General features: G+C 33.2%; 4 protein-coding genes across 8 annotated transcripts in view; 2 read left to right on the forward strand and 2 right to left on the reverse strand.

Moving 5' to 3' along the window:
• Positions 1-6675, forward strand: part of LOC125069304 (facilitated trehalose transporter Tret1) — a 62384-nt gene extending 55709 nt beyond the window's left edge. For 2 of the 5 annotated variants that reach the window (XM_047678748.1, XM_047678749.1), the window contains exons 2-3: positions 3772-3886; positions 4362-6675. In XM_047678748.1, coding sequence (XP_047534704.1) covers positions 3772-3886; positions 4362-5725 — 1479 coding nt within the window. In that variant the 3' untranslated portion in view covers positions 5726-6675. Of the gene's footprint in view, positions 1-3045; positions 3260-3771; positions 3887-4361 lie in introns of those variants that run through there. The other 3 variants (XM_047678746.1, XM_047678747.1, XM_047678750.1) reach the window with 3 other exon arrangements.
• Positions 6676-9699: 3024 nt separating this feature from the next.
• On the reverse strand, positions 9700-12108 carry LOC125069413 (mucolipin-3-like). Its single transcript, XM_047678902.1, has one exon. It carries the CDS (start codon positions 11846-11848, stop codon positions 10046-10048), a length of 1803 nt encoding a protein of 600 aa, XP_047534858.1. The 5' UTR covers positions 11849-12108; the 3' UTR covers positions 9700-10045.
• A 401-nt stretch (positions 12109-12509) lies between these two features.
• LOC125069458 (lipid droplet-regulating VLDL assembly factor AUP1-like) lies at positions 12510-16919 on the forward strand. The gene is made up of 8 exons (XM_047678961.1): positions 12510-12682; positions 12790-12956; positions 13239-13351; positions 14473-14546; positions 14699-14832; positions 15162-15364; positions 15765-15909; positions 16142-16919. The coding sequence occupies exons 1-8, from the start codon at positions 12645-12647 to the stop codon at positions 16405-16407; spliced, it is 1140 nt and encodes a 379-aa protein (XP_047534917.1). The 5' UTR covers positions 12510-12644; the 3' UTR covers positions 16408-16919.
• Positions 16920-20745: 3826 nt separating this feature from the next.
• Positions 20746-25708, reverse strand: part of LOC125069580 (pre-mRNA-splicing factor ATP-dependent RNA helicase PRP16) — a 107277-nt gene continuing 102314 nt past the window's right edge. The window contains exons 13-21 of the mRNA XM_047679116.1: positions 25276-25359; positions 24862-25012; positions 24671-24768; positions 24190-24417; positions 23673-23844; positions 23257-23398; positions 22942-23102; positions 22321-22561; positions 20746-21453 (exon numbers count right to left, since the gene is read on the reverse strand). Coding sequence (XP_047535072.1) covers positions 21267-21453; positions 22321-22561; positions 22942-23102; positions 23257-23398; positions 23673-23844; positions 24190-24417; positions 24671-24768; positions 24862-25012; positions 25276-25359 — 1464 coding nt within the window. The 3' untranslated portion in view covers positions 20746-21266. The remainder of the gene's footprint in view (positions 21454-22320; positions 22562-22941; positions 23103-23256; positions 23399-23672; positions 23845-24189; positions 24418-24670; positions 24769-24861; positions 25013-25275; positions 25360-25708) is intronic.

Consider the following 25708-nt stretch of genomic DNA (forward strand, 5'->3'; position numbering starts at 1 on the left):
ATGTATCCTTTGACAGTATTTTTTTTTTTTAATTGTATACAGGAATTTCTACATTACGCACAGATAAATTTTACCTCTTTATAATATTATTACAGATATAAAAAGTATGATTTATAATGTTAGTTTGAGATGAATAGTCTATGGTCTTTGACAGTTCGATCGCCGTAAAAGTTTGCATATTTTCATATTAACCTCAACAAAGCTAAACTTAAATATGTATTTATATGTTTCGTTTTAAAAGCTAAGACAACTAGTGTAATTACAGGCCCAAAGAACATGTCGATCCCATAATTATCGCTTGTTGTCGGTGTAAGGAATGATTTATTTTGCAACCTGTGAATAGAGGAAACCACTGATCATAAGATGATTGCCCGTTCTGCTTTCGTGCTACAAATATAAAAAAAATAACTACAATCAACCCAGTATTAACTTAAAATGCTTCGTATGTTGTACTAGTTGAATTTGTTCCTAAAATGTATGTATGTTGACAAGACAATAAAATGAACAAAATGCGAATATATGAAGTGATAAATTGAATATTTACGTACTTTTTACTATAGTATTTTATCAGTAATGTCGATTATGCTATAATAAACACTTCAACATTATATACTGTCGTAAAATTGTGTGGGATATATTACCCATAGTAACTTTTTTTTATATTGACGGAAGGTAGACGCGCATACAGGCAACCTGAATGCATATTATATATAGTATATCCTTGACCGATAAATACTAACTAGATCTCTTTACATCGTTAAAACTTCACCAATCACGATATCTAGAATGTAATGACACTTGGGCCTGTAAATGTCCTGGCTCACTAACCGTTCAAATTGGATAAAAATCCAAAATATGGATTGCTTTTACCGATACATTAAAGTGAGTGGGATTATACGTGGAATAATTTTTAATTGCCTTCATTTTTTTGGAAAAGGATAAATATGACACCCTTTTATATTTTCTAAGTTTTTTTATTGTTTTAAATCTAGTCTTCTTTAAAGGTCAGTGACTAGGCTGAACTGTGAATCTTTGCCTCGATTACAATGTACTTTTATATTTTCTAGTAAGGAAAATTTTAAATAGTAATACCCAATTCCCGTCCAGACAAACGAGCCAGCGGAATGTGCAAGTCGATATTCATAACGAATAAAATGAATAATATTGTCGGAAAATATAAAGTAATAGAATATTTTATTATTTCTATAGTATGATAACTTTAATAAACCGATAAGAATGAAAGTGTTGTAAACTTTGTAATCCCAACTATCTATACAGCATTGTAATAAAATAGTCCATAAAATAGCAATAACGTACCTCATGAATAGTTGATAAAATTTCGCAACAGATTAAAAATTTTATTCCACGTCTCTGTTAAACAAAATTTCATTCTGTTTATTCAAACTGAAACATGCTTCAATTGATAATACCTAATCCAATATAAATATCTTATCTGAGAGGATTAAATAATGAAAAGTAATCATATTACATACCTATGTTATGTGGCACTGTTTATTTTTGATAACTATATTTTTCAATAATCGTTTTGTTAACTTCAGCCTTTTTATATTTGTGTTTTACGACCTTTGCCTTTGCCTTTATTTTTGTTTTTCTTCTTTAATTCCACTAAATGATATAAATTCCAAAATAACTTTAATTTTTTTTGTTATTTTAATTCTACAAATAGCAATTTAATCAAAAACAATTCAGAATAATATTTCGAAGGAAGAGGAGAAGTAGTAGTCTTAAATTATGTATGTTGTTGTTGAAAGGTTGGAAACAGAAAGAATAATACACATGTGTTTACTTAGTAGGTAATCATTTACCGAAACTTTTGTAAAATATTTGTAATTTAAAAAAAATATATTGGTAGAAAAATATTTGGTTCTGTTGATATTATTTCGACGGATGAATATATAAATAAATTTCTTTTTATAATTACTGCCCGGGCCAACGATAAATGTATGTAAATTTGCCCTTTCTCAAACTAAAATAACTATAACATTTAAACTATTTTTACCACATTGTGTATCTTTTCTGTGCACGAATGTTGTTTCAAACATAAAATATACTCATAACACTTAGTACGTGTATAGTTTTCTAACATATAACAAAGAATAGTGAAATAACAGCCGTTGTCAACTTTACCACAACGCTTTAGATAAATATGAATTTAAATTTCATGAAATAGAGTTTAAAATTCCGTGCTACTTAAATTTTTACTACGTACTTCAATGCGGCCGGTTAACATATCAAGTCAAAGTCAAGGTCGGAAAATTGAACAATGTTAAATGCATTCGTCACAATAGTCTTATTAAAAAGATTTCAAATAAAATAAGAAGAGATAATCTATGTAGTTAATGCAATCTATGTAGGTACTTGAAAGAAAAATGATATATTATTATTATAAAAATAGAATATATGAGTAAATTCTAAATAATTGTAAATTCACTAAATAAAAGTTGAGTAGAAATAAACGTTAAATTTATATAATATTTTTTTTTATTATTATATTTGTCGAATATTTATGAGGTCATATTCATTTTCATTTTCATTAAGTTCAATATCTTTATCTTAACAAAATGCGAGACGGAAAAAGGTATTATTTCAATATTTATTGATTTATTTCCCTCAAAAATAAAATAATTAAAGAAATAAAAATCGTTATGAAACTTGTCCTGCAGATTATTTTAAAAACATAACCGTTTTCTACTATTAGGGTTATTACCCTGTACATAAAACACTTTAAAAATGAAATAAGCAATATCATCAATACTATGAAACATAAATATTGCTATTTAATATGATAAGGTGTAACGTAAATATTTTATAGTTATATATATCATATATTTCATTTAGTATAAGTTTTAGCACAGACTGATTACTAATTAATATTTATAATAATGGATATTGTATTCTTTAAATGTAGTTCGCTTTTATTTTTATTGCTGACAACACTTGTCAAAACTTAAATAATTGACATTGTCACTAGGCACCCATTTGACATTCATTGACATTGTATATGTCAAAATAAAAATCAGCTGCGTCAACAACTTGTTTTAAAGCCGTGTTTGTGTTAAACAAAATAGTAATACGTAACAAAGTGATGGCGTAGTGACGTTTTACATTATTTTATAACTGTTAATTTCTTATTCCGTCCAAAATGCGCTCAAGTTTGTATCGGCGTCAACGCTACGATAGTTCAGAAACTGAACCCTTAATTCCCGCTATTCCTGGCTCGAGCCAGAACTATGATGAGGTTTGTTGATTTATTAAAAAGAAAATAATTACTCTATCATCATTTGTAAATTATGACCAGCATATTTTTATCATTGACCTCAATGTAGTTACAATGTTTTTTTATGTTAAGAATTCTATAAACAAAAAGACGATATCTAAAATGAGTTTTTTTTTTTTAAATATGATCGTCGGCCGTTCAAAATTGTACAATCTACCAATCAATATTATTCAAAAATATTTTTATTTAATATAAAATAGTTACTCCAGACAGTACATACTCAGTAACATTGTTATTGTGTGCCAATCTACTTAAATAAAATGTTATTTTTAATAGTTAATGTAAAAATTTAATCAAGGAAACTTTCAGAGGAGTTTCTCAGACATTTATTTTATAAATAATGTAAATTATTTTGGTATATGTAGATATATTCTTATTATACAAAGAGGGAATTTTTCTTATTATGATAATATAAATGGAAGTTTTCTATGCCATGAAATATGATAAATAATGTCATATATTTTTCCTTTCAGCCGGTGGCAGGAAATAACGGAGCCATGGCCGATGTGGGGGTGTCACAGTCGGTGCTTGTGGAGCCAAGAGGAGACAATGGCAGAAAGTTGCCACAGTATATTGCTGCTTTGTCAGGTATATTTCAATTTCATACAAATTGTAATCTTGTTGTATTATTTCAATATTTAGTACAGTGTGATGGGTCAGTGTAGGCAAGTATGTGAGATGATGTCTCAGGTTAGGTGAATTGATCTTAAAAAAAATACCTGATAATGGATGGTAAATAAAAATCGAAGATGAGAGGGGCCTGAAGATGATGATGAATTTAATATAGTCATGATAGACAAATTTAGAAAATATTTTCCCAAATGTGCATTTGCTGGTTGGTATCATGTGTTAGAATTTTACTCTTTATGTGTAAACAATAAAAATGTTTACATATAACCACCCTAGCACAATGCAAAATTTAAAACTCTTTGTTAGCCATATTTGAAATTGTTATTGTATGTTAAGATCTACATCTACTATTGAAGAAAATGCTTCTCATAACTTCTTTATTTGTCAAGAAAAAGGATAAGCTATTCTAAAAAAAAATATTTGTTTTTTCCAGCCACTCTTGGTGCCCTGGCGGCTGGTTCCATGCTCGGCTGGTCTTCACCTGTCGTCTTCAAGATAACCCAGGAGAACAGTACGGACTATAATTTCGATGTATCAAGCACCCAAGGTGACTGGGTATCTTCTTTGATAAATCTTGGAGCTGCTGCCGTTTGTTTCCCTATTGGTTTAATCATGGATGCCATAGGAAGAAAGAAAACTATGCTGCTGCTAACCTTACCATTCACTTTAGGCTGGCTACTTATAACCTTTGCCCCAAATGTTGGGACTCTGATGGCGGGAAGGTTTATTACTGGTGTTGCTGGTGGTGCCTTTTGTGTCACTGCTCCTGCATATAACAGTGAAATCGCCCAGGATTCGATACGAGGAACTTTAGGCAGCTTTTTTCAACTGATGATAACAGTGGGTATACTTTTTGCTTATGCGGTGGGCAGTTATACGAGTATTTTTGTCTTTAATATACTCTGTACACTGATCCCTATAATATTTGCATTGATATTCTTCTTTATGCCAGAAAGTCCTAACTTTTTGGTTGTAAAAGGTAAATTAGATGAAGCCAGAGAATCTCTTATCAGACTCCGCGGTAGGAATTACGACGTTGATAGTGAATTGACCAATCTTCAAAACAAAGCCGAGGCAGCCAAGAGCAATCCAGTTTCTTTTCTCTCAGCGATCACTAAGAAAACAGCCCTCAAAGCCTTACTCATTTGCTACGCACTTATGTTGTTCCAACAATTATCCGGCATAAATGCTGTAATTTTCAACACATCTGCGATTTTCTCCAGTGCCGGAGCGACTATACCAGCGCCGATCGCCACAATCATAATTGGGGTCATCCAAGTCATTGCCACTTTTGTATCCAGTGTGGTGGTCGATAAATTGGGCAGACGTATCCTGCTTCTATTCTCTGCTCTCGTGATGTGCTTGTGTTCGACAGCTTTGGGCGTTTTCTTCTTTTTGAAAGACACTCATGGTGCGGAATCGTCGATAGTTGAAGCGATCTCTTGGCTGCCATTGCTCTCTCTGTCGTTATTCATTGTTTCGTTTTCTCTCGGTTTCGGTCCGATCCCCTGGATGATGGCTGGTGAATTGTGCTTGATCGATATCAAATCATTCGTCGGTTCAACTGCTGGTACTTTCAACTGGCTTCTCAGCTTCACTGTCACGAGCACTTTCAATTCCTTAAACACGGCGATAGGCTCTGGCCAAGTCTTTTGGATGTTCGCTGGCATCATGGTGTTAGGATTCGTTTTCATATTCTTTATCGTACCGGAAACTAAGGGTAAGAGTGTCGATGAAATTCAAATAATGTTGGGTGCGGAACCAGAAACACAGACAAATGTCGATGGAAAGAAATAAACAATCCTAGAGACTGATAAAGTATTTTTGTACGAAGAGTTACTAGGTAGTCTATGGTTGGCTAATTCTAGTTGTCTTTGGTGTTACAAATCACAATCTGGTGTGCTTCGTAAGCAATTTAGTTACTGCTCTTTTACCAAAGATTCAATCGTCTGGATTTGTTAATTCGTCGACTTTAATGTTAAGATATGAAAACTTAGCCTACACATAGTTAATTTATTAAATGTTTAACTGTAATTAATGCTCATGGCAGCTTTTTTAAAATATAGACATTATTTTTCTCATCCAAAATGGGAACATACTGATATTGTTAGTACATAAGTTTTATCAAAATATATTATATCAATTGTGAAGTTCAATTTTTGAAAAAGTTTTATATATAATATATTTATTTAGATAAATGTACAGGATAAATAAATTGCCATATAAAACTTTCTACTTTCTATGACAGCTAAGAAATTGCCATATTTATTTAAAAATATTTTAGTATGAATGAGGCTGCTGTCGTTAATAGTTTATGTAATTTATTGTTCAATGTTGTAGTACAACTAGAAATAAAACGGTTAATAGATAGATAATTAAAAAAACTCTTACTTTTTTTAATCGTTTTAAACGATTTAGACATCTTAACGGAGTACCTTATATATTTTAAATATTATTTACACTTTTTACGTTTTTTTGCTGGCAAACGAAGTATAAATAACGATTACGAGTATGGCAACATCGATATTACGAAATAATTATTATGTTTTAAATGGATATTGCATATAATTTATTAACACAGAATTTTCACTCTTACGTGTTAGATATAAGTGTTATATTTGTATGGTAAAATATTACAATTTAGATCTAAATCCTTGTTGCCGGCTTCTCTGTAAATGAAAACTTTACGATATTGTTTTAAATAAAGCACTAATGAATTTTGTTCAACAAATTATGTATATTTTATAATTTATTTAAATTAATTTTGTATATATATTGGTAATACAATAAGTTTTAATAATGATTAAATGTATAAAAAAATATATTTGTGTTTTACTATTCCATTTAAGTAACGGATGCAGAAATGTCGCTTTTCTAGAAACTGTCCTGTAATAATGTTGTCTGAGTTACTTCGATACAGTAACTAAAACTTCAGATGATAATGTCGATATGCAGTTCTTATCTTATAGTCAAAACTTATTTGCATCCGAAATTATCATAAGTACGTATATACGATACGATATAATTAGTAGTAGTTATTTATCGATAACTCACGTACTTAATAATATGACTAGTTTTCCTCACGAGGATTTATTTCCCGGACGAGCACAAGATGAAATATTAAAAAAAAAACACAATGAAACAGCGATGCTTGTCCATGTTTGAACTCAGGATGAGCTTACATCATCGTGGGACGACAAGCGCGACATTAAATCTTGTATGCTCATCAAATTGCCGTTTAAGTAATTTGAATTGTACTAATATTAAAAAAATAAATTCATGTCGATTTCAAATTTATTGTTTAATTGAAATATCTGTTAAAATCATAGCATGTTATAATACACAAATAATAAACGGGAGTACCTTTTTATATTTCAAATCAATAAAAAGTACTAAATTTGTCTATGTCAAATTTTTTTTTTATAAGGTCAATTTCGAGTGCCGATACTTACATATTATTTAGTTTCAATGATTTATTATACAAAATCCACTGCAAATAATATTAAATATATATATATATATATTTTAATTTTGGCTTTGATTTGTGCCAAGAGGGCACAGATTATTTCGCTAATGTCACTTGCGATGGAGAAGACACGATGGAGATTGATCGGTGCGGTCGAGATTACAGGCTTAATTTAATTTGAAGGCATAATAGAAGTGGACTCTCTGTTAACCCATAATTAAATAATAAATAGATATTATTTAGTTAGTCGTGCCAAAAAGTAAGGTAATACCATATAAATTATGAGAATGAAAACACACACAATGAGAATGGAAAATAATGTACCTACCTATATGTGTGTGTACGCTTCGTTTATTTGTATGTAAGAAGAGGAGTGATAAAAAGTTATTTTTAATTTATCAACAAATAAGCTCTATAGGGATCGCGCTTCATAATTTATTATTGATATTACAGGGTAATGTACTAATAACGCGATCAATAAATATCTAATTAAACAGGAAATAATTGGAATATAAATATGAATGTGTTATATCGGATTTACATTTTAATATGTATATTCAAAATATTCTTTATTCACGCCTACGCTCATAAAATCATTAATTAGTGTTGAATTAAATGTAAATTATATCTTTTACTTGGTGATAGGGCTTTGTGCAAGCCCGTCTGGGTAGGTACCACCCACCCATTTATCAGATATTCTACCGTCAAACAACAATAGGTACTCAATATTGTTGTATTCCGATTTGAAGGGTGAGTGAGCCAGTGTAACAGGCACAAGGGACATAACATTTTTAGTTTCCAAGGTCGGTGGCGCATTGGCAATATAAGGTATGGTTAATATTTCTTACAGCGCTATTGTCTGTGGGCGGTGGTGAACTCTTACCATCATGCCCATATGCTCGTCCGCAAACCTATACCATGAAAAAAAATCTACTTTCCGATCCGGTGCTACTACCGTAAATTAACCGGTACGAAACTCAATTACAGATTGTCAATAAAGTACAATTCGATTTAACTCAGTCCTTCATTGAAACGAACAAATACTAAGGTCACGCTTTTTTATCATTATAACATAATCTTATGAGTATTACGCTTTATTTAGATTTAGAACATAGAACCTGCATAGGTACCTGGGTATTTGGTAACAACAAAAAAAAAATGACGAAAAAAACACTGAAAGAAATTTACTTTTTTTCTCTAACTGCCACCTCCGCAGCGCCGCCCCTGGCAAAGTACCGCCCGCCCCCCTCCCCCATGCTACGCCACTGATACATACATACATATTTATGTATATTGTGAATATACAATAGCATATTGTGAATATACAATAGCATATTGTGAAGGAACTGTGAGTAAAGTGGGTATCCACTTTATTAAAAACGTCCTAAAGTGTTTCGAGCTCTAAGATTATAAATTGACCGGAGATTTATTTTGTCTGATTTAAACTGTTTCAATATTTGTACCGTTACCCACAAAGTATATATATATACCGTAAGAAATTATACTATGAAGGTACCCAAAGTATACCAAGCGTAACCAACATAAGTTAGTTGTCTAAATTTTCTAACCGCGTATGCTACGGAGCTGAGTCATCAGGGATGATATATGAGAAGTCTCCTTAAGTTATGAATCTAAAGTGATTCCTAGTTGAACCCACGGCTTCGCCCGCAGCGATTCATTTTCGTTATAGCGATGCTTTAAGCAATAATAACTATTCCTTACATAGCCCAAACGTTGACAACCTTGAGACCTTAGATGTTATGTCCCTTGTGCCTGTAGTTTTACTTATATTAACCCTTCAAAGTGGAACACAACAATAGTATTTCTGCTTGGCGATAGAATATGATGGTTCACTCACCCTAGAAAACGGAAAGATTCCGTTAAGGTGTAGAATATATTTTAAGTGAGTTCAATTTATTTGTTTGTATAGATGATTTAAAGTTTATCGTTTATTTATGGTCGTAACAAATAGCCTTTATAATATCTCAATAAACCTATCGAATTGACCGACATTAGGACGTTAAGTCATTTAAACTCTTCTGCTATAAGATATGAATATATATTAACTATGTATAAAGGCAGTGAAGAAAGCACGTATATTACGTACCTACATAGACGGAATATGTTTGCTATGTGTCTCTAATTTCTTATCTACGTTTAACGTGATATACGATTCCATCGTCCTCGTGTTTGATATCAAATTGCAGGCAAGGTACGGTTTGTGTTGTAATAAAAGATAAAAACTATTCATTACAAAAACAGTTTAATGTAAAAATACATGCATACTTGCATTTTATAATATTGAATTTTATTAAATCTACATTATCTACATTTATAAATAGTCTACCTTTATAATTGTTCCTCACTCTTTAAGCTGCTTCTACTGCCCAATCAATATTTCTAAATATAAATTAAAAAAAAAAAAAAACTTTTTCGATTATGCATTATTCAAAGTTATACAATTCAATCACTGTATTTTCTACTTTTCTTTGGTTATTTATGGTATCTTAAATCATATATTTTACAATAATATCTTTATTTAATTATCATTATTGTTAACCGATATTATCTACAAAAGACATAGCTTATCATCTACTGATATTATTATTTACAAGTTTCTTGGTACATTTGAAATCATTAAATTATGAAGCCTATAGTAAATTGAGACTCGAATTTCCACCGCCTATTTTAGAATACGCCCTTCGATAAAAATTACAACAGAATAAAGAATTCATAGCTTCATTTAGCGATGAAGAACTCTGTGTTCTGTAAAGTCCAGATGAAACTTCTTCAAAACTAGTTTCACCAATGAACTGCTGTAAATCATTCTTCGGAAATCCTTCTTTGTAATATTGTTTAATAGTATCATAAGCATCCATTATAACCGAAATAAACAAACTTAGAACAACATATATATACAAACTAATGAATGAGTACAAATAGACCCGACTAAACCACCACAGCATTGGTGATTTCTTAGACATTATTGAGAAAGTAGCAAACATGTCATCACCATTTATTAATGAAAATAAACATTCTGACGTTGTTGCTAGTGAACGGAATTTCATATGATACGGACCAAGAACAAGCCAGCCACAAAAGGTGAACCCAGCATAGAGAAGTAGTGCACAACATGAAAACCGGAATATCTTAGGTGCGGCTTTTTTCAAGGTGAGGATAACGACATTGTAAGTTTTAAAGAAGCCAAGATAACGCAAAACACCAAACCAAACTAACAAGTTTCCAATACCCAAGAATAAAGAACATATATTCCACTGGTCGTTTGTAAATTGGTTACGTTCAATTTGCTCTTTTATTGCTGAGCCCATAATGATAAGGATATCATTGATGATAATCATAATATACCATACATTAAGAAACTCTAAACGACCATCTAAACTAAGTTCTTTGTTGTAAGCTTGTCGAAAGAATTGAACGGTGAGTTCTTTGAGTAGTTGGGCCCTATAAATGGCACGGCTACATAATATTAGAGATGCACTACAAATAATTATAACTAAAATATTTAAAATACTTCTAAGTATTTGATCTATTCGATTATCAGTGACGTAATCCTTATCTCCTTTACAAGTTAACTTATATGGTTCAGCCTCTAAGTTTAACGACATTTGCCCGTCATGGTCTTCATTATCAAAAATTATCTTTATATCAAATCTGTAGCAATCCGGTGGTGTTATGGGTCCTGCAGTTCTGAAATTTATGGTTTTTAATGAAAACCTTAATTCAGCTCTAACTAAAGCTGCAAAATCAACTTCTAGACCTGCATTCTGAATGAATTCTTGAGATTTAAAAACTTTATTTTCTCCATTCGTAAAGTTGGTACAACTGAATTGAATTTCCGAATTAAATTCATAGCTCTCGTTGAATCCATTTATTATGCCTTTTTTGTAATAGTACTGACAAAACTTTGGATTTGGTTTAATATTATTCTCATCATTATATGAATATGGTCCTATGGCATTAGTCAAGTTTGAATAGCCAGCATAAGCATAATCTAGGCTATTATAAAACTCATCAACCTTATAAACAGCCAAAGGACCAGCGCCAGGTGGGTAGGCATTTATCTCTCTCGTAGAATCCCAACCAAGTAGGAATAAGTGAGAGAAACTAATCCTATTATCCCATGTGTAATTAACATGATTATATCTGTTATGAGCAAATAGACAAAGTTGGAGTGTTACCAAAACTATTTTGATGACTTGAACAACGAATTTGTAGGGGAATTTCCGCTTAGCTCGCCATTTTTCGATCGGATTCATAAAGAAGAACTGCAATTTACGTCGCATTTTCTCTTTTACTTGAATAAGCGTCGAGGATGTAGGCGCTGACCATGATGTTTGACCTTGTGGGCTTTCTTGATTGTTTTGCGTTGTTTTCGGGGCTTCTTCTATATCTGAGTGTGGGTTTTCTTCTGACGTCGACATCACGGGATCCATCGAAACGTATTCAATAACAATTTTTGAAATATGTGATTGTTCTTGATTTTAAACCTTGGAGATCCCTTCATTCGACGGTTCTCACGTCTATTTTTATTTTTAAAGATTAAAAACTGAATAAACTTGAGCACTTAGTAATTAAATCGGTTATCTTTTCAAGTGAGCAATTGTTTTTTAAATTTTCTTTGTTGTTTTCAAGCTCCAACCTTTACCCGTCTGTCAATTTCTGGTTTTTGTAATGTGAAATGTCTTATCATATGTCACAACTTCACAAATCACACTCCCAGTCACAGTTGGCCTGTCATCCGTCAGGTGATAAGATACTATCTATGTAAATAACTATAAAAACCTAATAATACGCCTTGTTATAAATAAATATGTAAAATGTAAATGACGAGAACGACAACATGGTTATGAGAGCATCGTTTTGACTAATATAAAAAAATTAAGATGAAAGTAACAATAATTAAAAAATGAAAACTTACTTCAATTCAATAATTAAACTTGTAAAATATGATAAAACATAGTAAAATTTAATAAAATGAAATTACACCTTGTTATATCTTCGTTAAAATAGCATATTTACTACCTACAGATAGCAAATATTTATATTTACTGTCAATTTTTTTGACTTATGTCACCTTAACTGCATATATTTGGTAGTCTGTGACTGGTGTCGTATTCGTATAATATTACGATTTCCTTGTAAAAATTCTCAATTAAGTATCCCATAATCTAGTGATAAATCCAAGATTTATTTTAATTATAAATACAATCACCAAGCGCACATAAAACGATGGCGCTAACAGTGGATAAGCTCACTAACGACGAAAGGTATAATTCTACTGTGTTTATTGCAAGGGAAAGTTTACTTTGTCAAGATTTATTTATATTCCACTTGATTTATTTCAACTCCTGTACCAAAAGTATGTTGTTTTCAGGTTTAGTGGTGATAATGTCCTACAGTTCCTTTTATATTTACCCCTTGGTTTGGTGCTGATGGCATTTAGAATAGTTTTGGCGTTAATACTATGGATTGCAGCAATTATACTGCCCAATAAATCTGCTGTAAGACAGTTATTATCTACACTGGCGTGCTGGACGTTTGGTGAGTAAATTTTAAGAATATATTTTATTAAACAATCTTCCTCTACGATGGTAAATCACTGCACATTCTAATTTAACATAATTTTAAAAATAGTTTTAATAATATATACAAAGTAAACACTTACTAAAAACTAGTAGTTCATATGTAAGAATAACTGCTTGACAAAAAAAAGAAACAAATTTCTAAATGCAATTATTTACAGACAATGCTATTAAGTATAGACTTGTTATTCATTTGCTAATTCAAAGGGAAAAAAATATATAAAGGTTGTATCTATTGCAGGTGTTTATGTCAAAGTAAAGGGCAACAAAGATCCACGTTGTAGTGTGCTGGTGGCCAACTATGTTTCCTGCTTAGATTCATTAGCAGCTGCTCATACCCTTGGCACTATAAGTGTAGGTATTCTGTGTAATTTTTTTTTTATATCAGTCTTGTGATATACTAAGACTAAGGTTAAAAATAATATTATATTCTAAAGATACAGATTCTTTAAAACATTTTGTGTATAGAACAACAACGGAAATGTTTTATATGAGATCTAAATACATTTAGTTAATAAAAAAGGTTTTTATAATTATTTGAATAAAATTAAATTCAATTTGTCATATCGAATACAAAGTGTTAAGTTAATATAATTTCAGTTGGTCAAGGAATTTTCGATATTGAATAACACTTTTGTATAACTTTTAGTACTAAGTAATATTCAATTAATATTCTGTTTGTCAATTACTATTGACATTTTTTCATATTGAATTCTGGTCAAGGTTTAATCGAACTGAATTTGACATTGTAAAATGACATTGGTGAACTCAGTTTGACAATTTAACAAGTTATGTTAGCTGTAAATAGTTTATGGGTCAGACTAAATAGAGCATATTCATAAAGATTCATCCTGTCAGTCTATACTTACTCATCAGGGCTTAAAAAATAAACATACATTGTTTTGTAGTTTAAAAAATTCTTTTTTTTTTCCAAATATCAAAATGGCTAAAGAAACTCAGGGGTTATTTTTTCATCAATATAAATAATTATTTATAATGAATATTTGCTATGATCCATGAACTTACTATAATAACATTTTGCATAAAAATTTTACTCATTTGCTTGTTGAGAGCCCTTTGTGATACCCATTAAGGTACAATTTTCTGCTAGTGTTTGCACGGCTTTTGATGCTGAGGATAAACATTCAAATTGAGTTGCTTCTGTAACTTGGTAATGTTCATTTTTTAAATTTATATTAATGTTGGAAATCATTATTTTTTAAGTATTTGCGTAAAAGCAGAAGTCTTAAGTACCATTACAGTTAATATATAATTACAAGCATTAACAGTTATGAAATAATAAAAAAAATGTGATAAAAAGTTACTTTGTTTGATAAGTAATCAATGTATGTTATGAAACAATTACAAAAGATGGTGTTAATTGGTTATTTTGTATTTATGAATGTGATTATTATGATAATATACTCAAATCCAATTTTTCATATTTTTCAATTTTGTTTTTTTCTTTGTTACAGCTAAGAAAATGGAAGGTTCCTCCATTTTTTGCATCAACCCTGGGTATTAAGAATGCTGCTCAATTTGTGAGAAAGTATGAAATTTTATAAAGATCATATATTCTTGACACAATTACAAATATTTTTTCTACCCTCAAGGCGCACAGTAGTGCAAAGCCAAAGTTCTGTATTAAATATTTGAAATACATTTGAAATATGTAGCCATTGTGTTTCTTTATATTTTTAGACAGCACTTCACAGAGAGTCCAAGTAAGCCAGTATTACTACAACCAGAGGGTGGCCCGACAAACGGGAAGGGCCTGCTCAAATTCAATGATTGGTCATTCCCTATTGGCAATAGAGTTCAACCGATTGCAATAAGTAAGATATGTTATTCATTGTATATGTCGGATAAATATGTTATTATAAATAGTTATAAGGTAATAACAAATTGTTAAACAAAATCAATTAAAAATTATAATTAACAATTATATGATAATTATTTAAAAAATACTTTACAACATATTGCTTATTTAAAAATATTTTTATTTCTCTCCCTGTTTATATGATATATGTTTCGATTCATAAGAACTAGCCATTAATCTGATATGATACGAATACAGTATGAACTGTTATGTATGAAGAAAAATTAACAACTAAAACCAAATGATTTTTACATGCAGTGAGTGGACTTTAATAATAAATTTCAGCGGTTGAACGTCCTTTCACAAATGTGACGGTCCATCGTCCAAACGACAAGATAGACGTGTTCCCCTGGTGGGACGCGTTATGGTTCCTATGGACTCCGTGTTCTGTTTACACCCTGAGGGCCTTGCCAGCACTGGACAGGAAAGATGACAACGACCAAGAATTCGTCGATCGAATGAGGCAGGCCATTGCTGATGCTTTGCAGGTTTGGAATTTATGATTATTTAATTCAATATCATTGTTAATTGTGTCATATTCGTACCCTATTATAGTGACGTTTAAAAATCGTCTTTATGATGGATTCATTATAATATTTCGTTTCAAATTTTGCGGCTTAACATGCTTACCGGGACACGAGTGTACATACTTCCGACTTCCAGACTCCGGGCAGCAACTGAGAATTTTTCTATTGAAAACTCAAAAACTTTTTGTGGTCCGAACTGGAATTCGAAACCCCCGTAATATCTTAGGTTCAGGACCAACGAGGTAGGCTAGAGAGCAAGTAGTGGTATACAGGAGAGAACTTAACCCAAATAAAAGCGAGTGATTCAACGTCCAAGTGAATGGTGATGAGGTATCCTCGTGTAACGTCGCGTCCCGTGCAGGTGGAGGCGACGCCGTGGTCGCTGTGCGAGGTGTCGCGCGCCCGCCGCACGCCGGCCGTCGCGCGCCGCGCGCCGCCGCCCGCCGCGCGCCGCGTGCAGGAGGTCCTGCCGCGCGTGCCGCTCGCCGACATCGTGCGCGACCTGGGTGAGTGCTCGGAGACCGTGCTCGTCGGGTACCGCAAGCTTAAAACGGGCTACATGTGCAAGCCCTCCGACCTAGTGTGCAGTTTTCCAAATAACGTCACTATTTTAATATGACTTCCGAGTCAAATTAAGTATGGAACACGTTTGCCTATCTCGACTATTAATCGTGGTAAAGTTGTGATGAGTGATATTTTCGTTATCATTTGACTTCACGAGATGATATTTTTTTTTAGAAAAAACACGCAGTGTCGACGTGACTATCACGAATTTCTTGGAAGGTATCACACCTTACACGCCGATACCGGAGCCCGCGGTGGAGCCCCAGCCGAGCACGTCGCAGGCTCCTCCCAAGTACGTGAGCCCCGCTCCCACCGGTGTATTCTCCAAGTCGGCGAAGGAGCGTCAGATGAGTTTTCAAGAGAAGAAGGCTCAAATGATAGCTGAAGCTCGTCAGAGGTACATAGAGAAACATGGACTTAATGTTGCTTCGAAGTGTTGATTTACAATTTGCGAAGGTAGGCCAATATTTTTTAGATGACCTTTAATTGTCGCATGACTTTTCCGGTCATGAAGCGATACGAGCTTCAGAAGTACGAATGAATCGTAGAAGTAAAATTTTTGTGCCTACTTTCTCAAATGTTCTTCCCATCGATACAAAAAAAACTTTGAGGAATTTATTTGGCATTACACTCGCTTTATATAAAATTGTATAAATAATTAAATAATATAAACACCACACACATCATTAAACTTCGCAATATATTATTTTATTAACTTCTGTCACGACCATTATATCATAGATGATCTACACGAGATGGTCTATCTTTAGCAAATATTTGAATAATCTTATTTCCGAGTGAAGTATCTATCCGGATACACAGGAGGAAACTCAAATGTTCAACTTTAAAATATCTTCTTAAAAAGTTAAACTTATCATAAAAATAAAAAAATATAAATAAGAGGGTAGTTTCATAATGTTGTCCGTGTCAACTTAAGATTAGTGTTGATAAATATTAATAAACATATATAACTGTCGATAAAAACTGACTGTAGTACGATGACAACGATAGAAAATATTGATGCCTGAAAGGCGTAAAAAAACTATTCTCACTTTAGAATTTTAGCACTGGCAGGCTAAAAGAAAATATTTGCAATAATAATTTAAAAAGTGTCGTTAGATGAAATTAGAAGGGAAATAAGTATAAGCTTTAGAAAATATTGCATTAGTAAAATTCATTCATTCGGTAGTCTTAAAGGTGGAATATGTTAAAGGATGGTACAACTCTACCATGAGTGCATTATACAGGATTATACCTTGCATATACAAGAGTATGAAGTATGGAGAGGTGCTGGCAAGGTGCTATGGATGTGCCCTGAAATACGCGTTTATTAAAAAAATCGTTAAATTTAAAAGTTATTAATATTTATTTATTTTTTAAATAACGTTTATTTCTTATTATTTACCTTTTCATACTTCTAACTCATTCTGTATACATTTACGAAATTTAGTTATATTTGTTAAATTTATTTCTTTGATTTGTTACACTAAATATTTTATTATTTCTTCTTATATATTAAACGAATTTAATTTTACATTTTCCATTTTTTTGTGACAGTTTTATTTTTCTTTCTATTGTATATTAATTGTTTTTATCCCATTAAAGGATGTTTTTGTGATTAAAATTATTTTTGAACTGATTGATATATTTTATTTTTTCTTAAATTGTTTATTTCAATAGAGTTCTATTGGTTTGATTTAATTTTCAAATAAAAAATGAAACCGTTTTTGCTTGATACTTAGGCAAAAAAGTTTAATTAACAGTACTGCATGGCTATGAGACAACAGTACACAATTATATTTGATTTTATTATAAATTGTCTAAAAATCTAGCACCCGTTAATAGTTATTATTTCACCAGCATCAGATATTATTTTTCCAAAATTTTTTGTCTGGAAATAAAACCTCTTTTTTGGTGTTATAGACGTATACTTCAATATATATATATTAAAATTTGGGTCTTTTATTGAAAATGGTGTAATGTAGATCCTTAATCCTTGTTAAATAATTCAAAAAGACATTTGGATGATATGGTTAAGGATTATGTATTATAATTATCTTACTCGCACCTATATTTGGTATTTTAATAATAATTTCTATCGATACATTAGTTGTTAAACTATTTTACTATTTTTAAAGAACCATTATCTGTTATTATCGCTTTATATATGTGAAATAAATCTGTAAAAATATAATCAATGTCAAATTAAATAAGGTAGTTATATTAACTTTGTATAAATAACGTTACACTTTATGTGTTGACGTGAGATGTTTTTGGACGTTAATTTTTGAGTAAACATGTTATTTTACATTTTAGACTTAGTGTATGCAATGTAATGTTTATATTAGTCATTAGATCTCATTATATATTGTTTCAGTAACTCTTACGAAGGCGGATTTTATTCATGAAAATTGAATATTAAAATATATTTAGTGATATATCGATTGCGGTTTACTGTAACGATTTCCCTATTTTCATTGTGATTATATTTGATTTACTGCCAAAAATATGTTGAATTTAAATTTGAGATATGGTTTTTCTTTGTGATTATAATCGACTCATATCCTTAGATTCATAGCCATAGAATTAAAGAACTCATTGTTCAGTAATTTTATTTAGTATTGTGATTATTTTTAGTATCATTAACAATTGACAAAAAATACAAGTTTGGTCATTGCTTTAGAACTTGGAACAGAACACTACCGTGCGCTTTTGACTAATCTATGGGAATATTATAATTTAGAATCAAAACTATATTCCGATTTATAAAAAAAAAACGTTGTAATGATACTAGAAGTAAAAATCCTATGTAAATAATAAATGTTCGCCCTAATTAAGTCCTAGTTATTGATAAGTCAAAGAAAATCATAGAAACTTTGAATTAACTAGCGACATCGAAATTCTATTGCAAATTTGATTACCTATAAAGCCTTATTTATTAGTAAATTCCAAAGAAAGGTGATGCCACATAAAATGAATATATATTTTTACAGAAAATTATTTTTAAAATATTATACTGGATAGGACAAATTTAGCAAAAATTAAAAATGGCGTCTTCATTCTTAGTGAAAATATTTAGTCTGTGCTCAGAATTCTAGATTTGCAACTGCCCTATGGCTTCCAGCGTACCTAGATTAGAAAGTTTGTAATTAATTATTATTAAATAAACAACTGTTTAAAAAGTTTTTATATTTAATCCCTTACATAATTTCCCGTAGAAATACAATTTATTAAAGTTTCATTTAAAGCTGACGTATTTTGTACAAGCTTTTAGATATCAAGAATAATTAATTATAAGAAGTTATGGCCGTTTTATTCGGATTAATTATTTACGTATATTTGCTTCTTACTTGATTTCTTCAGATCTGTTTGCCGGTCATGATCTTCTCACAAGAAGTCTTGATCAATCTAACTCTTTGAGTTGAATCTGGGACTTAATAACGACCCATGCCAAATATACAAATTAAAACTAAAGTTCTATATCTCTAAATAGAGCATGTGGACAATTTTATAATTAGACCTTAAACCGAAGACGTGAGCTCAAATGCAAACAAACACATTTTCAATTTGTGTCTGTAATTCATCTCGTGCTCGAAAGAGAATGAAGTGTGCAGATCTTTTAGGTTCAAGTCTAGTGAAACACTAAGCTTAAGCAAAGAATAGTTAGACGGATGGGTGATCTGGAAATAAGTGATACTTAAAAACACTGGTGTTCAAACAATTATTAAATCCCTTGCAACGACAGTGGGATGATTACCAATCGTGGGAACTAAGATATATGTTGCACTGGCTCACTCAGCCTTCAAACCGGAACGCAACAATACTAAATACTTTTTTGCAGCAGAACATTGATGAGAGGGTGGTACGTATCCAGATGAGCTTGCACAAAACTGTACAAACAAGTAAAGCCTCAGTCAGGCGAGTAAGTTGTAATAACACATTTTTAATAACAAGTTTCCCGTGCCTCGGAAAGTATCTGAAACAGCTGGTTCTGAACTACGCCTGAACTCTCCGGTTTCGGAGGATTGTCGTCCCATCGAATTCTGAGTGCACGTGTTGGTCCACACACTCGTGATGTTGGCTACTGTCTGATGAGACATGATCGGTAAGTAATTAGTCAAATCATTAAAAAGTAGAAAACTTGTCTATGTCTAAATGTCATAACTGCGCACATAGTGAATTGATAAATAACTAATAACTTAATAGTGATAATAATGAGGCAACCATTATTATCACAAAATAAAAGTTGTGAAACTAAGAATTTGTTAAATCAGTATTTAAGGGACCACAAGGAAATATTGTAAGAAAAAGATAGACTTATAAAAATATATTTTATTCGAAACAATATCTTATACATCATGTAACTTAAAATTATTACATCATTACTTCAATATTTTTCTAAATTGTACTTTTGTAAAGTATATTTCTACATTATTAAAATTACAGTTCGACGTCATTACCGAAAAAAATATTTTTGACTGGCAACATAGGGTTAAACTTAACTGAGGGTAATTCCTATTTGAAGTAACTCTTAAAAAACTAAAACTTGTAAAACTTTTTATTCTACAAAAGGCCGAGCTCAGGCTTAGAGGCCGTGGCCTTTTTGGGATTTACTTGATGGTAGGGCTTTGTGGAAGCCCGTCTGGGTAGATACCACCGACTCATCAGATATTCTACCGCTAAACAACAGTACTCAGTATTGTTGTGTACCGGTGTGAAGGGTGAGTAAGCCAGTGTAACTACAGGCACAAGTAACATAACATCTTAGTTCCCAAGGTTAGTGGCGCATTGGCGATGTAAGGAATGGTTAATATTTCTTACAGCGCCATTATCTATGGGCGGCGGTGACCATTTACCATCAGGTGGTCCATATGCTCGTCCGCCAAACTACGGATAAAAAATGGGATTATAGTAGGATTAATTGACTTTCGGTTTTTGTAATATTAATTAATTCTTCCCGTCCAATGTAATCTTCCATAGGCAAATTCAGCAGGCATTTATAACATATCAACAAAACAATTATTAAACTTGAAACATCAATAAATATGCCGTATTCCTAGAGTGTGAGCTACCATAATGAGTCTCTTGCTGGTTCTTCTTAGTAGAATCTACATCGCACAATAATTAATAGTTTCATAGTCAAAAAATCTTTTAAAACTGATTTTGTCAGTCAAAATTTTTTTAATGGAAAATAGTTGTCACTGTAATATAAATAATGGAAAATTAACCTAATAAAATACTACTGTGATTGATTCTTAATAATTACTACGAAAATTGATTAAAAATATCTCGAATTGCGTTACAATCCGAGCCGATGCGGAGTCCGACGAGGCGTGCTGAGTCCGGGCGTGGCGATCTCCTGCTTGACGGGAACTTCTTGCTCTTTCTTCTTCTTTTCTTCCGCCATTTTCAATTCAGCTTGCTTCATTTCTTCCTCCATACGTTGCAGATGTACCGCTGCTTCTTTGCGCTTGTCACGATTTGACCTTGATGACGTGAACAATCAATCAAATGGAATAATGTGTGACGATGAATGGATTTGTTACTATATCTACTAATCATTCCAGAACGTTTGAACGGATTGGCTCAGAGATTCATTATAGTCTAGTCCAGTAGAATAGCATAGGTTAGTTTTGATCCAAAAATGTATCTACATAACATAACATAAACAGCCTGTAAATTTCCCACTGCTGGGCTAAGGCCTCCTCTCTCTTTTTGAGGAGAAGGTATGGAAGGTATTTCACCACGCTGCTCCAATGCGGGTTGGTGGAATACACATGTGGCAGAATTTCGTTGAAATTAGACACATGCAGGTTTCCTCACGATGTTTTCCTTCACCGCCAAGCACGAGATGAATTATAAACACAAATTAAGCACATGAAAAATCAGTGGTGCCTGCCTGGGTTTGAACCCGAAATCATCGGTTAAGATGCACGCGTTCTAACCACTGGGCTATCTCGGCTCTAAAATGTATCTAACACCTGCAATTCACACGCGGGTGAGGGAGCTAGTATAGCTATAAATTTGGCAAGACTAGTGCCTTTGGGAACAGGCCCTGTTGCATCGAAACATCAGCTTCGTTTTATATCAGGGAAGGACGTTAAGGGCTTAGGGCGTCAAAAATGTTGAAGTGAACAAACAGTGTAAATATTTCCGATTCAAATAATGAAAATAAGCAGAAGTAACAATTTATAAATTTGAATTGAAATTTAAAAAGTCTCGATAGTATAAAAATACACCTTGGAAATGTCAAGGTATATTTTTCATTCAGTCACTAATTTAATGATTAACTTTAACATATTTAAAACGAAAAACTGAACACATTCTCGGACTACCAGATCTTGTATACTCACTTGCCAGTCTCCTTGACAGAGAAGAACATGGGTCCGAGCTCTGCGAGCCAGCGACCGTCCACCGCGGTTACGCAGTGCATGTACTCCTTCGTGGTCATCATCAACTCATGGTACACCACGTAGTCCGGGGAGTTTCCGAGGCCGAAGAGCGCCGAAGTGGGGTGCAGATGGCAGGGCATGCCCGTTCTGCAGTTGACGTACTCGCCGATACCCTTCAGACGAGCGGCTTGTTGGAAATACGCTGAAATGATTTGTAAATTATCACCACGCGATACTAAGTCGTGTGGACATGACGTGTAGACCCTTCTCCAGTTCAAGACGGGTCTAGTAAGAGAAATTGTCGAAGATTTTTTTTATCAAGCGCATCAATCCACCGAGGACGTAACAAGTCTTAGCTACTCGTGAGGTGTTGGAGAACCATATCGCTAATAAAAATATTTCTAAAGAAGATCACTAAAGCGGCCAATCGTAAATGTCTCCTATTCATGACTGAATTCCTTAAGAATATAGGAACTATATGTTTATAGAGTCACTTTAAAGGATAAACCAATGATTACAATCTGTTTTAATGGAATGGCCTGAGACTGAGGCGAGACGGGTTCGGTTAAGCGGCGGCCTCACCGGAGCAGATGCACTTGCGCACGGTGTCCCAGTCGGTGCCGCACGACACGAGCGGCAGGCGCTGCTGCGTGAGGATGTCGCGCAGCTGCTGGCGCACCTCGCGCACCTTGCGCAGCGCCTTCGCGTGCACGAAGTGCTCCGTGCACCACGAGCTCGAGTAGCTGCGGGGAAAGGATTCTATTACATTACCGAAACATGCAGATTCCATCGAGGAACAAAAATATAAACACAAATTATGGACACTCACGACATATGGATGATATTAAATCGAATCTATCGCTCTATGAGTAATGTTCACCGATCAAGGATACTCACTTGTTGGACTTCCACTGGTTATACAAGTGCAGGAGCGTGAGATGATCAGATTCTGGTACTTGGAACTTTTCTTTCACCGAGTCGGCTTCCTCCTCCCGCCCTTGGGGGCGGTAGAACACCGTCGGCACAGACAACATTGACACTGTAACGATACATCAGAGTGACAACTTCGTTGATCTAGTGGCGTAGCTTCGACCATTAACAATGATAATTAGGTCAATTTAGCAAACAATTCTCAATTGCAGCCCAGTGTCTGAAGTTCACACACATCACATTCGACACATCTGTCGAATATCTGTTCGAACGGGTTATGAGAGTGAGGGATTAAGAATACATTTGTGTTTCAGCACAGACTTGAGCACTGTAACATGTCCTACGCTAATAAGTCTGGCCTCAAGTGAGACAGGAATATTCACCGATAATGAGCACTTCCGCACTGCAACCCATCTCGGCGGACACGATGAGCATGTGGCACTGCGGGGGGTCGAGCGGGAACTCGGCCATCTGGCGGCCGAGCGCCGTGAGCGCGCCCGTGCCGTCCAGCGCGCCCAGGATCCACAGCTGGTACATGGAGTTCAGGATCGTGTCCTACGCAAACAAGGAGAACCGTTACGTTTTTTTATGTTAGTATGTAGATCGGAACTGGTCCCTCGTATTTGGCGGAATTACACTGGTGTACTCTGAAATACTGGAATTTGGCGACAAGAGAGAACTGATGACTCTAACCTAAAATAATAATCATATTATAATTTCGTGATAACCTAGACAAACAAAAAGAAATATCTTTATACATACATTCATAATCATGTATTGTTTTTTACTTGTATTTCCAAGTTTTAAAAAAAGCTACAATTTTTTTTGTTCATAACTTTGAAAACAAAATGTAACTTAAAATCGTAGTAGAACATTAGTGATATATAAAAGATAACTTACCTGAGGGGGTGGGTCCATAAAGTGAAAAGCTAAAAGATCTTCAACTCCCAGAGACTTTAGCAAGAGGACGGTATTAGCCAGATTAGTTCTCTGTATTTCGGGAACGGTGGCTGGAAGCAACTCCTGCTGGAACTGCCTTTGCGTGTAGAGGCAGAAAGCCTTGCCTGGACCGGTTCTACCAGCTCGCCCGGCTCTTTGTCGAGCATTTGCTTGACTAACTGGGTATATCTACAAAAAAATAGTGTTCGATGATTTTGATTGACATTTCACGTTTCATTGACTATGTAAGAGATGGTGATTATTTCGTACGGTGTCAATATTTACGGGCAAAGGGTAACGAAATTAGGTGAATCAAGTTTTCATTTAGAAGTACGGAACCCTTAAAAAAGTTACCTAGCCTAGGATTTCAATCAAGATCTATAAGATAAACCAACGAGGTTGTTAAAGATTACTGAAACGTAAAAATGAACGTATTCCTTACCTGCAAGGCGTCCATACCGATTCTGGGATTGTACACTTTCAACTTACAGTAGCCACAATCGATGACGTACATAATACCGTCCACGGTAAGAGACGTTTCTGGAAGCAATTATTTTGTATTTAATACTTAGTTTCTGATATAATAAAGATTATTTTTCCATACTTATTCATATTAAATTTTATGACACATACCAGCAATATTGGTAGCGACAATGCACTTCCTCTGTCCAGGTGGAGCGCGTTGAAATATCTTCGCTTGCAGGTCAGCCGGAAGTTGGGAGTATATCGGTAGGACTGTTAACGGTGGAGCTGTGTCGAGATCTCCAAGACGTTCGGTGAGCACCTGGAATTATTTATAAAATATTAACTGCGAGTGTTATAAAAGACGGAAAGCTGTTGTTTTTTAGGACGGAAATATATTTTTTTTGTGATATAAGCGCAATTATCTTTGTAAGATTACTGATTATTTAAATAATTGTTAGATTATAATAGAACTTTTATTTTTATTAATCACTTAATTAAAATTACCATTTGAACAGTTTTGCCAAATTTACTTTCCTTGTCTTCTTTTTAACAGAATTTTGCATAAAAATTTGTTTTAATTACCTCACATGTGACTTCAATGTCTTCTTGACCAGGCATGAATATCAGGATATCGCCGTCATCGGGTTGTAAGTGAATTTGAAGAGCCTGCGGGTAAAATATAAACATAATCAAAGTTTCTACGCGGGTAAGTAATGCGAGAAAAACTTAAAACAACGTTATACCAGTATACCCTTATTAACCCCTCTGTTAATAAGGGTTTACTTGAAACGGGAGCTCAATTTATATTGGTTGAAAAATGATTGTAAACGAGGGTTTATAAGTGCAGCTCCGGTATAAAAGTGAGATAAAGTGCATTTAAATTTCTTAAGTCTAAGTTTCATGAAAATCGTTCCATTATTTTTTTCATAACGAAGACAATAAGAACATAGATGAAATAAATCAAACATAAGACTTCTTGAGATATTAAATCAGGTAAAGAAAAAAAAAATACTGG

This window comes from Vanessa atalanta, chromosome 15 (assembly GCF_905147765.1).
Source record: "Vanessa atalanta chromosome 15, ilVanAtal1.2, whole genome shotgun sequence".
Taxonomy (NCBI): Eukaryota; Metazoa; Arthropoda; class Insecta; order Lepidoptera; family Nymphalidae; genus Vanessa; species Vanessa atalanta.

Bases quoted from the DNA above. Each gene is read 5' to 3' on its own strand.
- LOC125069458 (XM_047678961.1), top strand. From the start codon at position 12,645: ATGGCGCTAACAGTGGATAAGCTCACTAACGACGAAAG. The intron at 13,352-14,472 runs GTAGGTATTCTG...TCTTTGTTACAG, and splicing joins ATACCCTTGGCACTATAAGT to CTAAGAAAATGGAAGGTTCC. The intron at 15,910-16,141 runs GTGAGTGCTCGG...ATTTTTTTTTAG, and splicing joins CGACATCGTGCGCGACCTGG to AAAAAACACGCAGTGTCGAC.
- LOC125069413 (XM_047678902.1), bottom strand. From the start codon at position 11,848: ATGGATCCCGTGATGTCGACGTCAGAAGAAAACCCACACTCAGATATA.